The sequence below is a fragment of the Myxine glutinosa genome, chromosome 1 (assembly GCF_964187855.1).
Source record: "Myxine glutinosa chromosome 1, kmMyxGlut1.1, whole genome shotgun sequence".
In the NCBI taxonomy this organism is placed as follows: domain Eukaryota; kingdom Metazoa; phylum Chordata; class Myxini; order Myxiniformes; family Myxinidae; genus Myxine; species Myxine glutinosa.
In genome coordinates this window covers 411,126,178-411,139,931 of record NC_136261.1, presented here as the reverse complement: position 1 = coordinate 411,139,931, position 13,754 = coordinate 411,126,178, and the positions used below count along the sequence as shown (strand labels likewise).

Here is a 13,754-nt window from a genome sequence, read left to right as displayed (position 1 = left end):
CATAATTGTATAATTATGGGATTATAACAGTCCCTCTCCATAAACAATTATATAATTATATAATTATAACACAGTCCCTCTCCATGAACAATTATATTATTATGGGGTTATAACCCAGTCCCTCTCCATAATCATATAATTATGGGATTATAACTAGGTTCCTCACCATAATTGTATAATTATGGGATTAAAACAGTCCCTCTCCATAAACAATTATATAATTATGGGATGATAACCCAGTTCCTCTCCATAAACAATTATATAATTATGGGATTATAACCCAGTCTCTCTCCATTAACAATTATATAATTATAGGATTATAACCCAGTTCCTCTCCATAAACAATTATATAATTATGGGATTATAACCCAGTTCCTCTCCATAAACAATTATATAATTATGGGATGATAACCCAGTTCCTCTCCATAAACAATTATATAATTATGGGATTATAACCCAGTCTCTCTCCATTAACAATTATATAATTATAGGATTATAACCCAGTTCCTTTCCATAAACAATTATATAATTATGGGATTATAACCCAGTTTCTCTCCATAAACAATTATATAATTATGGCATTACAACCCAGTCCCTCTACATAAACAATTACATAATTATGGGATTATAACTAGGTTCCTCACCATAATTGTATAATTATGGGATTATAAACCAGTCCCTCTCCATAAACAATTATATAATTATAGAATTATAACCCAGTCCCTCTCCATGAACAATTATATTATTATGGGGTTATAACCCAGTCCCTCTCCATAATCATATAATTATGGGATTATAACTAGGTTCCTCACCATAATTGTATAATTATGGGATTAAAACAGTCCCTCTCCATAAACAATTATATAATTATGGGATGATAACCCAGTTCCTCTCCATAAACAATTATATAATTATGGGATTATAACCCAGTCTCTCTCCATTAACAATTATATAATTATAGGATTATAACCCAGTTCCTCTCCATAAACAATTATATAATTATGGGATTATAACACAGTTCCTCTCCATAAACAATTATATAATTATGGGATGATAACCCAGTTCCTCTCCATAAACAATTATATAATTATGGGATTATAACCCAGTCTCTCTCCATTAACAATTATATAATTATAGGATTATAACCCAGTTCCTTTCCATAAACAATTATATAATTATGGGATTATAACCCAGTTTCTCTCCATAAACAATTATATAATTATGGCATTACAACCCAGTCCCTCTACATAAACAATTACATAATTATGGGATTATAACCCAGTCCCTCTCAATAAACATTATGGGATTTTAACCCAATCCCTCTCCAGAAACAATTATATTATTATGGGATTGCAACCAAGTCCCTCACCATAATTGCATAATTATGGGATTAAACCCAGTCCCTCTCCATAAACAATTACATAATTATGGGATTATAACCCAGTTCCTCTGGTTTAAATTATTTTTAAACCAGTTTAAATTTAAACCAGATTATAACCCAGTTTAAAAATTTAATGGTTTAAATTATATAATTGTTTAACAATTATATAATTATGGTATTATTACCCAGTCCCTCTCCATAAACAATTATATTATTATGGGATTATAATCCAATCCTTCTTCATAATTATATAATTTTGCGATTATAACCAAGTCCCTCACCATAATTGTATAATTATGAGATTATAACCCAGTCCCTCTTCGCAATGATAGAATTATATGAACACAAGGAGTGGTGCATTTGTTTTCATGAAATGTCGAACTAATTGTATTGAAAATTGAGTTTATTTATAAACCCAGTGATGGAAATTCACAGGTCTGTGTCTAGTGAAAGAGAAGAAGAAGACACAGGAACCTCAAAAACAGTTCAGGACTCACTGAAGTTCCTCCAAGTGGGTGATGTTCTTCAGGTCCCTCAGGATAGGCCCAGATTTGTTGCTCAGTTTACAATCCTCCAACCTGTGAGGAGATAAAAACTCCAAGGAGTGAAACAAAAACCCATCAGCAGAAAGTTCGAGATAAACGAGTTTTGTTTGAAGGTTTTTTGTTCCAGATAAAGAGATAATTAAATAATTAAGAGATAAATAAATAACTTCAAAATGAACAGGGTGAAGATACCAAAATCCCTTTCCATGAGACATCGTCCCCTGGACCATGGAGACAAGTTGTACAAAATATAAATAAATAAATAAAACACCTCACTGAACAGGTTCGAGTTATATTAACGGAGGAGGAAGGGGAAGGAATAAAAAGGTTATTGTAAAGTTTGAGGATGAATTGGGTGGAAAGATAATGAGTGAATTTGTAGGATTGTGACCAAAGGCTTATGCTTATAAATACTATTCGTCAACGGATGGTGCATCATCTGGACGGTGCATATCAAAAGCTAAAGGGGATAAAGAAAAATGTAATCAAGGAAACAGTAAACATCAAACAACTTATTATAGTTTTTTAACTTTTAAGAACATAGAGTACAGAAAAATGAATACAATGTAGCGGCTACCGCTGGGTTTTCACAATCGCCTTGCACCTATCAAGGACGCGGAGCGATCACCATGCCGGGCTCGTCCAGGACGCCCGGGCAGGCTCGCCCTCAACTTGCCAGGCCACAGCCAGGACGCTGGGCCACGCCCCCTCTCGCCTTTCCTGGGCAAACGCTCCGGGATAATATGTATATATATTGCTGCCCAATAAACGGGCTTTTCAGAGTACCTGAGTGTTTGGTTTGAATAAAGCAACTCGGATGAATTCCAGCTTTTTTGTTGCGTCCATTCTTCCGATCGACGTGGGAGCCCCAGCTCCTTCATTGGTGACCTACCGACATGGACACGGCAGTCGCCCTTAAACTGCCTACCTTCTGGGAGGCTCACGCGGCGGTTTGGTTCGCACAGGTGGATTCCCTGTTCGCCCTGCGAGGCATCACGGCCGACGACACCCGCTTCCACCATGTGGTAGCAGCGCTCGGTTCGGCCACCGCGGCCCGCGCCCTGAGCCTCCTCGAGAGCCCGCCAGCCGCTGACAAATACGGCGCGATTAAGAAGCTTCTCCTCGACGCTTTCGCCCTCCCATCGGCGGAACGCGCACGGCGCCTGCTCGACCTGCCCGAGCTCGGCGACACGCGCCCTTCCGAGCGAATGGACTACATGCTTTCACTGCTCGGCGAGCACTCTCCGGCATTCCTGTTCCGGGAGCTGTTCCTCCGTCAGCTGCCTAACCCGGTACGCCTCGCCCTGGCAAGCACGACGATCACAGATCCCCGGGCCCTTGCCAGAGAAGCCGACAAGATCTCCACCGCAGGTCAGCGCATCGCAGCGGTGACATGGGACCCACCGCCATCCGACGCTACACCCATGGTGCCCAAGCACCCGGCACGGTCGACGACCGAACTGCCGACGCAATTGGCGGCCGCTACACCGAGCCGACCACCTCCAGCACGACGACCGGGGCCTCCACCTGACCAAGCGTGGTGTTACTATCATGCCAGGTTCGGACAGAAGGCCCGGACATGCCGACCCCCGTGCACCTTCGGCAGGCCGGGAAACGGCCGGGCCGGCGTTCATTACCAGCCATGAGCGCTGGCCACACGGGCAACTTACTGTTCATCACGGATAAAGCGTCCGGACGGCGCTTCCTGTGCGACACCGGCGCCCAACTGAGCGTCATACCCGCCTCTGACCAGGACAGGCAATCCGCGGTTTGCGGCCCCTCCTTGGTTGCGGCCAACGGATCGACCATCCGCACCTTCGGCCCGCGCAACGTCACCCTCTGCTTCGGCGGCCAATGCTTTGCTTGGACGTTTGTAACCGCAAACGTGCCCATGGCTCTGCTAGGCGCCGACTTCCTCTGCGCACACGGACTGCTGGTGGACGTCTAACGGCGTCGTTTAATCAACGCCGAAACCTTCACCTCCCTGTTATGCACATTGAGCAGCTCCGCGCCGACCGAGCTGGCATGCGCCGTCCCGGCGGCGAACGAGTTTGCTCGCCTGCTCACGGAGTTCCCGGCCCTCACACGGCCGACGTTTTCGGCCATCGCAGTACGGCATGGGATCGAGCACCACATACCAACCACGGGCCCGCCGGTCTACGCCAGGGCCCGCCGCCTCGACCCAGCCAAGCTCGCCGTGGTGAAGGCCGAATTCGACGCGTTGGAGCACCTCGGCATCATGCGGCGCTCTGATAGCGCATGGGCCTCGCCACTGCACATCGTGCCAAAGCCGGGGGGTGGATGGCGCCCGTGTGGCGACTACTGCCGTCTCAATGATGCTACCACCCCCGACAGGTACCCGATCCCGCATATCCAAGACTTCTCCGCCCGTCTGGCGGGACGGGTCATTTTTTCGAAAATTGATCTCATACGGGGATATCACCAGGTACCTGTCAGGGCGGCCGACGTCCCTAAAACGGCAGTTATCACGCCGTTCGGCTTATTCGAATTCTTGCGGATGCCGTTTGGTCTCAAGAACGCAGCTCAGGCGTTCCAGCGCTTGATGGACGGCGTGCTGCCTGACCTGCCGTTCCTTTTCGTTTACCTGGACGACATCCTCGTCACCAGCACGTCCGGGGCCGAGCACCTCCTCCACCTCCGAACACTGTTCGGGCGCCTCAGCGAGCATGGCCTCATCGTCAACCCGGCCAAATGCCACTTCGGCACGACGGCCGTTGATTTTTTGGGCCACCACATCACCAAGAACGGGGCCATGCCGCTGCCAACCAAGGTCGAGGCTATCACCACGTTCCCGCGTCCCCGCACCATAAAGGCCCTGCAGGAATTCCTGGGAATGGAGAATTTTTATCACCGCTTCGTGCCCCGCGCTGCTCAACTCATGCGGCCCCTCTACGAAGCCCTCCGGGGCAAGAGGGCCAAGCACGACATCGCCTGGTCCGCAGCAATGGATGCGGCCTTCCAAAGCTCAAAGCGGGCCCTCGCCGACGCAACACTGCTCGCTCACCTGGTGCTCAACGCTCCCATCGCCCTCACCACGGATGCCTCCGACTACGCGGTGGGCGCCGTACATGAGCAATGGGTGAACGGGGTTTGGCAGCCACTCGTTTTTTTCAGCCGGCAGCTCCGGCCGAATGAGCTCAAATACAGCACGTTTGACCGGGAGCTCCTCAGTCTACACCTGGCCGTCCGCCATTTCCGCCACCTCCTGGAGGGCCGACCTTTCACGGCGTTCGTCGACCACAAGCCGTTGGTTTACGCCATGGCCAAGGTCACGGAGCCGTGGTCGGCCCGCCAACAGCGCCACCTCTCCGCCGTGTCGGAGTTTACCACGGACATCCGGCACGTCGCCGGCAAAAACAACGCCGTGGCCAACTGTCTTTCCCGGGCCAGCGCGAACGCGGTCCACCTGGGCGTGGACTTTGCGCTTATGGCGGCGGACCAAACCACCGACACCACGGTGCAAGCCCTCCGGGCGGCGGACACGGGCCTCCGCCTGGCCGACATCCCCTTCACGGACACGGTCCTGCTCTGTGACGTCTCCCAAGGCCAGCCTCGCCCCATCGTGCCCGTCACCTGGCAACGCCGCATCTTCGCCTCCCTCCACGGCCTTTCCCACCCGGGCCGGAAAGCTTCCCAGAAGCTGGTGTCGGCGCGATTCGTCTTGCATGGCCATCGTCGGGACGTCCGCGATTGGACCAGCACCTGCACGGCCTGCCAACGGGCCAAGGTCCACCGACATACCCAGGCCCCGCTGGCACCTTTCACCGTGCCCGAACGACGTTTCGACCAGGTCAACGTGGATCTGGTGGGCCCCCTCCCCCCGTCACGGGGGTTCACACACCTGCTCACCATGGTGGACAGGACCACCAGGTGGCCGGAGGCCGTTCCCCTCGTCTCCACCACCACCGCCGACGTGGCGCAGGCTTTCATCGCCACCTGGGTCGCCCGCTTCGGCGCACTGGCGGACATCTCGTCAGACCGCGGACCACAGTTCACCTCCGAGCTGTGGGGCGTGGTCGCCCGCAACCTGGGGGTCAAGCTCCACCGTACTATGGCCTACCACCCCAAGCAAACGGGTTGTGCGAGCAATTCCACCGCTCCATGAAGGCCGCGCTCATGGCCGGCCTTCAAGACGGCGGTTGGGCCGACCGGCTGCCGTGGGTCCTTTTGGGCCTCCGCACGGCCCCCAAGGAGGACCTCCAGGCATCCACCGCTGAGCTTGTCTATGGCCAGGCACTACGCGTCCCAGGCGAATTCGTGCCCGACGCTACCAGTCCCTGGTCCGCAGCTCACCAGCGCTCGGACCTCCAGGAGGCCGCCCGACGGTTTGCCCCCGTGCCAACATCCCACCACGGTGACCCCCAGTCCTACGTCCCCCCAGCACTTCGCACAGCGGAGTATGTTTTTGTGCATCACGACGCACATCGGGGGCCACTCCGGCCGCCGTACGACGGGCCCTTCCGGGTGCTGCGATGGGACGACAAGTCGTTCGTCATCGACATCGGCGGCAGGTCGGACCGGATTGCGGTGGACCGCCTCAAGCCGGCGCACGTGGACGTCGACCACCCACCACGGGTGGCCCTTCCACCGCGGCGAGGCCGCCCCCCGTCCACGGTGCCCCCCACTCGACCACCCACCACCACACCGGACCCCCTCCCACGACCCGCCAGGGGTCGCTTCGGCCGGGTCATCAGGACCCCCCTCAAATTGACCCTGCCGGTGCAAGTCGATTCTGGGGGGACGTTTGTAGTGGCTACCACTGGGTTTTCACAATCGCCTTGCACCTATGAAGGACGCGGAGCGATCACCATGCCGGGTTCGTCCAGGACGCCCGGGCAGGCTCGCCCTCAACTTGCCAGGCCGCAGCCAGGACGCTGGGCCACGCCCCCTCTCGCCTTTCCTGGGCAAACGCTCCGGGATAATATGTATATATATTGCTGCCCGATAAACGGGCTTTTCAGAGTACCTGAGTGTTTGGTTTGAATAAAGCAACTCGGATGAATTCCAGCTTTTTTGTCGCGTCCATTCTTCCGATCGACGTGGGAGCCCCAGCTCCTTCAACAATAAGAATTTACAAACGACAATTAATTATATACAGAACAAGTAATTAAAAGGGCATTGGGGGCTTTTGATGATAAGAGGTATATTTTAGAAAATGGAATTGATGCCGTCCCATATGGATTTATACATAAGATATAATATATGGATGGACTGAAGATATATAAGATAGAGTATAAGTGTTTAGTATATAAGTATGAGATATAAAGTAAGTGTGAAGAAATACATAAGTGTGAAGAAAAAATAAAATCATACTAATTGGGTTGGGAGGATTTTATCGGTATACCTACGGCTTTTTTGCTGTTATGCGAGTATAAATGATGGAATCAAGCAAGAAGCAAACCAAAGAGTGGAGAAAATCACAGCCTTGGTATTTACCTGGAAAACATAACAAACGTGCTAAATATCAAAACAGTCTTGTTGAAGAGATAACCAAGACATGTGTAAGTAAGGCATACAGACTGAGGGGTAAAAAGATTTCATGGATGTCAAGACATTTAATGGTTTAAAAGATTTAATGGATGTCAAGACATTTAATGGTTTAAAAGATTTAATAGATGTCAAGACATTTAATGGTTTAAAAGGTTTAATGGCTGTCAAGACATTTAATGGTTTAAAAGGTTTAATGGATGTCAATACATTTAATGATTTAAAAGATTTCATGGATGTCAAGACATTTAATGGTTTAAAAGATTTCATGGATGTCAAGACATTTAATGGTTTGAAAGGTTTAATGGATGTCAATACATTTAATGATTTAAAAGATTTCATGGATGTCAAGACATTTAATGGTTTAAAAGATTTCATGGATGTCAAGACATTTAATGGTTTAAAAGATTTCATGGATGTCAACACATTTAATGATTTAAAAGATTTCATGGATGTCAAGACATTTAATGATTTAAAAGATTTAATGGATGTCAAGACATTTAATGGTTTAAAAGATTTCATGGATGTCAAGACATTTAATGGTTTAAAAGATTTAATGGTTTTCAATACATTTAATGATTTAAAAGATTTCATGGATGTCAAGACATTTAATGGTTTAAAAGATTTAATGGTTTTCAATACATTTAATGGTTTAAAAGATTTAATGGATGTCAAGACATTTAATGGTTTAAAAGATTTCATGGATGTCAAGACATTTAATGGTTTAAAAGATTTAATGGTTTTCAATACATTTAATGGTTTAAAAGATTTCATGGATGTCAAGACATTTAATGGTTTAAAAGATTTCATGGATGTCAAGACATTTAATGGTTTAAAAGATTTCATGGATGTCAAGACATTTAATGGTTCAAAAGATTTAATGGATGTCAAGACATTTAATGGTTTAAAAGATTTAATGGATGTCAAGACATTTAATGGTTTAAAAGATTTCATGGATGTCAAGACATTTAATGGTCCAAAAGATTTAATGGATGTCAAGACATTTAATGGTTCAAAAGATTTCATGGATGTCAAGACATTTAATGGTTTAAAAGATTTAATGGATGTCAAGACATTTAATGGTTTAAAAGATTTCATGGATGTCAAGACATTTAATGGTTTAAAAGATTTAATGGATGTCAAGACATTTAATGGTTTAAAAGATTTAATGGATGTCAATACATTTAATGATTTAAAAGATTTCATGGATGTCAACACATTTAATGGTTCAAAAGATTTAATGGATGTCAAGTGTTACGGATTCGTCACTTCCATTGTTGTGGTTCTCATCCACTGTAATCATTTTTGGTTCCATGTACTATTATTGTTTTCAAAAGATTTATTGTTTATGAACTGTTTTCTATTATTGTTTATTGTTCATGAACTATTATTGTTTATGAACTGTTTTCAAAAGGTGAAAAAGTTAGTGTTTTAAAAGAAACCGGAAACCGGATCGGGAACCAGAGGACGGCGGAGAAGAAGAGGAGGAGGAGGCGGAGCAAGTGAGTCGGACAAGAAAGCCGAGCTGCTTCGAGGTCTTGAGGAAACGCTGGTGAACAGGGGTCACGAGTGAACTTTGGGTTTCCTGGGAAAGGGATTCCTGCGACAGAGTTGTTATCACTGTGACAGATAAACCTGCTTGTCAGGATTTGCGGCTGATTCCGAAGAGAATCGTTGTTTGAGGGCAGTTACGTCTCGAGAACGGGCCCGTTGGCCATTTTTGCCTCGCGCCCGATTTCGCATCGTTCCAGGTTTTGCACCTCGCTCCAACCATTTCACTGCATCCAGACGTTAACCTGGTTTGCATGTGTGTAACGTGGATTTTGAGTGGGAATTTGCGGTTCGCCGATTGGGAGCCTTTGAACGTCCATACCCGAAGGTGTGATTTCCCAGTCACCTCTTGAGGACACCTTTGCCCATCTTTGGCAGTGTGACTGTCAACCAAACGGGATTCTAGTCTTGATATGACATCGTTCTGACGAGCATGGGAGCGTGGATCGACTTTGGCTTGAAGCCGGGATAGAGACATTGGGAATGTACATTTTGCTCACTGGGAGCACAGTGAGTTATATTGTACGAAACTGATGGTACCATCATCGGAATGATATATTGGTTGTACAATTGATTACTATTGTTTTTGTGTTGTTATTCTTGTGTGACCTTAATACAATACTTGTTTGTTGGTAACAATTGGTGTGGTTTCACCATTGATCATTGACACACAGAATAACACATCTTTCTGCCGTGACTCCTCTCTGGGCTCGGAGGTACACCGTGACTGGGGTTTGGGGAGGAGCACGTAACAGAAATTGGGGGCTTTTCCGGGATAGAATTCCCTAACATTCCCCAAATTCCCAAATTTGGAATTTTCTAACATTCCCAAATTTTTTTTAAAATTTGAATTTTTTTTGTGTGAAGGTTAACAAGTGCTAACTGATAGTCACCATGGTGTTTGACGGAGAAAAGTTTGCGGCATGCCCTAATGAGGCACAGTTCCAGGCGTTAAAAAGATCGGAACTCATGATATTGGCCAAATAATTTAACTTGGAGGTCCGAGGTAATATGAAGAAAGCAGAGATGCAGACATTGGTGGTAGAGTCTCTAGTGGGACAAGGAACATGGGAAGAGGTAGCCTTGGATTGGTTACCAGAGGAAAAAGGAAATGTGGAGCTCCGGAAAATGGAGATGCAACTGCAGAGCCAGGAAAGGTTAAAAGAGTTGGAATGGAGAGCTGAAAAGGAAGCCGAAGAAAGAAGAGCAGAGGAAAGAGCAGAGGAAAGGAGAGCTGAAAAGGAACTCGAGGAGAGAAGAGCAGAGGAAAGGAGAGCTGAAGAAGAAAGAAGAGCAGAGCAAAGAGCAGAGGAAAGGAGAGCCGAAAGGGAGTTAATGGAACGGGACATGGAGTATCAGAAGGAACTTAAACTCAAGGAGCTGGACTTACTGGGAGAACGGAGAGAATTAGTATCCATGCCGGCTAGTTCGACAACTAGTCAGAACTCTTGGGATGTTGGTCGGCATGCGAGGCTGGGTCCACCCTTCAATGAAAAGGAGGTAGCCAAGTTCTTTTTACATTTTGAGAAGGTGGATCAAATGCTAAAATGGCCTGTGGGGTCCTGGACTATGTTAGTGCAAAGTGTTTTGGTGGGTAAAGCTCAAGATATCTATTCGGTTTTACCGATTGACCAATGTGCAGATTATGAGATAGTGAAGAAAGCCATTCTCAAAGCCTATGAATTGGTCCCTGAAGCTTACCGGCAAAAATTCAGGAATGCCAGGAAGAGGGAGAGTGAGACCCATGTGGAGTTTGCCAGAATGAAGAAAACCATGTTTGATAGGTGGTGTGACTCGAAGGAGATTGGGAAAGACTTCAACCTGTTACGACAATTGGTATTGGTGGAGGAATTCAAACAGTGTGTCCACGTGGACATTAAAGTACATCTGGATGAAAAGAAAGTACCAGAGTTGTATGAGGCAGCAACCATGGCAGATGACTATGCCTTGACACACAGGATGGGGTTCCACAAACCTAACTTCCCGCCTAGAGTTAGCCAGGGGAGTTACGGAAAATCAGGTTCGGAGAACAGATTTTCTTGGAGGCGGCCTAGAGAGGACTATGAGGACAAATCTGATACCGTGACTTTTAGGGATCAGAAGACTGCAGTTCCAAGACATACCTATCTTCCGGGGGGCCCGAGGCAGACCACGAGTTTTTCCTCCAGGCCGACTTGCGCTTTTTGCAAGAAACCTGGGCATTTGATGTCCCAATGTTACGCCCTGAAAAGGAAAAATCTGGAGCGGAGTCAGACTAGTACAACTCCGAATGCATTGGCCATTGCGAGAAATCGTCCTTGGAGGACAGTGCCTTGTGAAGGTTCCCATGCCAAAGTTACGGCATCACAGAACGACCTTGTTCAACAGGGTTACAAACCTTTTATTTCAGAGGGGTTTGTGTCACTGGATGGAGACTTAACGAACCAGAGACCTGTTAGGGTATTGAGGGACACAGGAGCACATCAATCTTTGATGCTTGAGGGCATTTTGCCATTGTCAGAGAAGACGACAACTGGTGTTAGTGTTCTTTTACAGGGGGTTGGTGGCTATGTTAAAGCTCCTCTTCATGTAATCCATTTGAAGTCTAATTTGGTATCAGGACTGGTCACCGTAGGTTTACAAGCCACTCTTCCTGTAGAGGGAATCTCTTTTATTATCGGGAATGATTTGGCCGGTGGTCAAGTTTCTGGTAATCCAATGTTGGTTGAAAAGCCCAGTATGGAAAATAACACGGCACAGTTGGAGCAGGAGATTCCGGTTATCTTTCCATCCTGTGCAGTGACTCGTGCTATGGGTAGGAAGTGCTCTGAAGAGAAGGAGAAGGAAGGCGATGTGGATTTGGGTTCCTTAGAGGTATTGGAGGAAAATTCTGAAAGAGGTAATAGGAAAGGGAGTGACATCAAGGAACTTAAGGAAAAGGTGGCATCTGGAACAAAGGAGGAAATGGAGTGTCCGTCGGAGACATCTGGGAACGAGGTTGAACAAACGGTGCTGGTTCGAACGAGACTTGTTGAAGAACAACACGGAGATTCGGAGCTCCGGAGTTTGATTGATAAAGCCGTTACAGAGGAAGAGGCTATGAAGATACCTGTTGGTTACTTCATGAAAGGGGAAATACTCATGAGAAAATGGAGACCACCGGAGGTGCCAGCAAATGAAGAGTGGAAGGTTCATGACCAAATTGTGGTGCCCCCGCCGTACCAGAAGGATATATTGAGTTTGGTGCATGAGACACCTTTGGCCGGGCACCTTGGAGTGAACAAGACCTGTGACAGAATATTGGTACATTTTTTCTGGCCAGGATTGCGACGTGATGTGGCAGAGTTCTGTAAATCTTGCCATTCTTGCCAGTTGGTGGGAAAACTGAATCAGAAAGTCCCATCCGCACCTTTAAGACCAGTTCCAGCTTTTGAAGAGCCATTCAGCCAAGTCATTATTGACTGTGTGGGCCCTTTACCTAAAATTAAGGCTGGACATCAGTATTTTCTGACCATCATGTGCGCTTCCACAAGGTTCCCAGAGGCAGTGCCTCTTAGAAAAATTACTGCGGCAGTTATTGCGAAGGCCTTGATTAAATTTTTCACTTTGTTTGGCCTACCTTAGGTCATCCAGTCTGATCAGGGTTCTAATATCATGTCAATGCTTTTTCAGCAAGTGGTACACCTGTTGGGAGTGGAACAAGTAATATGAAGTACTTACCATCCCGAGAACCAAGGGGCCTTGGAAAAGTTTCACCAGACATTGAAGAATATGATCAGAACGTATTGTTTTGAATGTGACAAGGATTGGGATGAAGGAATACCCTTATTGTTGTTTGCGACGAAGGAATCTGTTCAGGAGTCATTGGGATTCAGTCCTTTTGAACTTGTGTTTGGACACGCAGTTCGAGGACCATTGAAATTGGTGAAAGAACTGTGGCTACAGGAGGAGTCGCAGTCAACAGTGGTAGAGTATGTGTCAACGGTTAGGCACAGATTGGCAAAGGTTTGTGAATTTGCGAGAGGAAACTTGAAAGTGACACAGGATAAAATGAAAGTGAGACATGACAAGAAATCTCACATAAGAAATTTCAGTCCTGAGGACCGGGTGTTAGTGTTGCTTCCTGTTCCAGGTCAGCCACTACAGGCGAGGTATTTTGGTCCCTATGCAATCGAAAGGAGGGTTAATGAAACAGATTACGTGGTGACAACTCCCAACCGACGGAAAAAGCAGCAGCTGTGTCATGTCAACTGACTGAAGAAATATTATGAGAGGAAACCTGTGGAGAAAATGGTTCCTATCTCACCTGTCTCACCTGTAGTCGGGGTGCAAGAGAATCCAGAGGGTGAGGCCGGTGTGGAGTTTGATAACTTTGATGACCACTGACCAGGCTTGTCCCAGATTGACGAACACGGAAGTGTTGAGCAACTTAGATGAGAAATTAGGTCATTTGACGAGGGAACAACAAGGACAACTATCCAGCCTAATCTTTGAGTTTGCACATTTGTTCACAGATGTACCTGGTCGTACTGATTTAGTATATCATGATATTGAGGTGGGGGAAGCCACTCCTGTGAAACAACACCCCTATCGGATGAACCCTGTGAAGATGGAGTATCTTCGGAAGGAGGTTCAGTATATGTTGGAGAATGACATCATCGAACCAAGCAGCAGTGAATGGAGCTCACCATGTGTGTTGGTTCCAAAACCCGATGGCAGTTTTCGCTGTTGTACGGATTTAAAACGGGTTAATGCAGTGACCAAGACCGACTCATATCCCATCCCGAGGA

The 13,754-nt window shown here is 46.8% G+C and overlaps 1 protein-coding gene across 4 annotated transcripts in view; it reads right to left on the bottom strand.

Moving 5' to 3' along the window:
• Positions 1-13,754, bottom strand: part of LOC137417681 (NACHT, LRR and PYD domains-containing protein 12-like) — a 229,634-nt gene that overhangs the window by 143,517 nt on the left and 72,363 nt on the right. For all 4 annotated transcript variants that reach the window (XM_078770500.1, XM_068103593.2, XM_068103584.2 and 1 more), the window contains exon 12: positions 1,879-1,959. In XM_078770500.1, the coding sequence (XP_078626626.1) occupies positions 1,879-1,959 (81 nt within the window). The remainder of the gene's footprint in view (positions 1-1,878; positions 1,960-13,754) is intronic.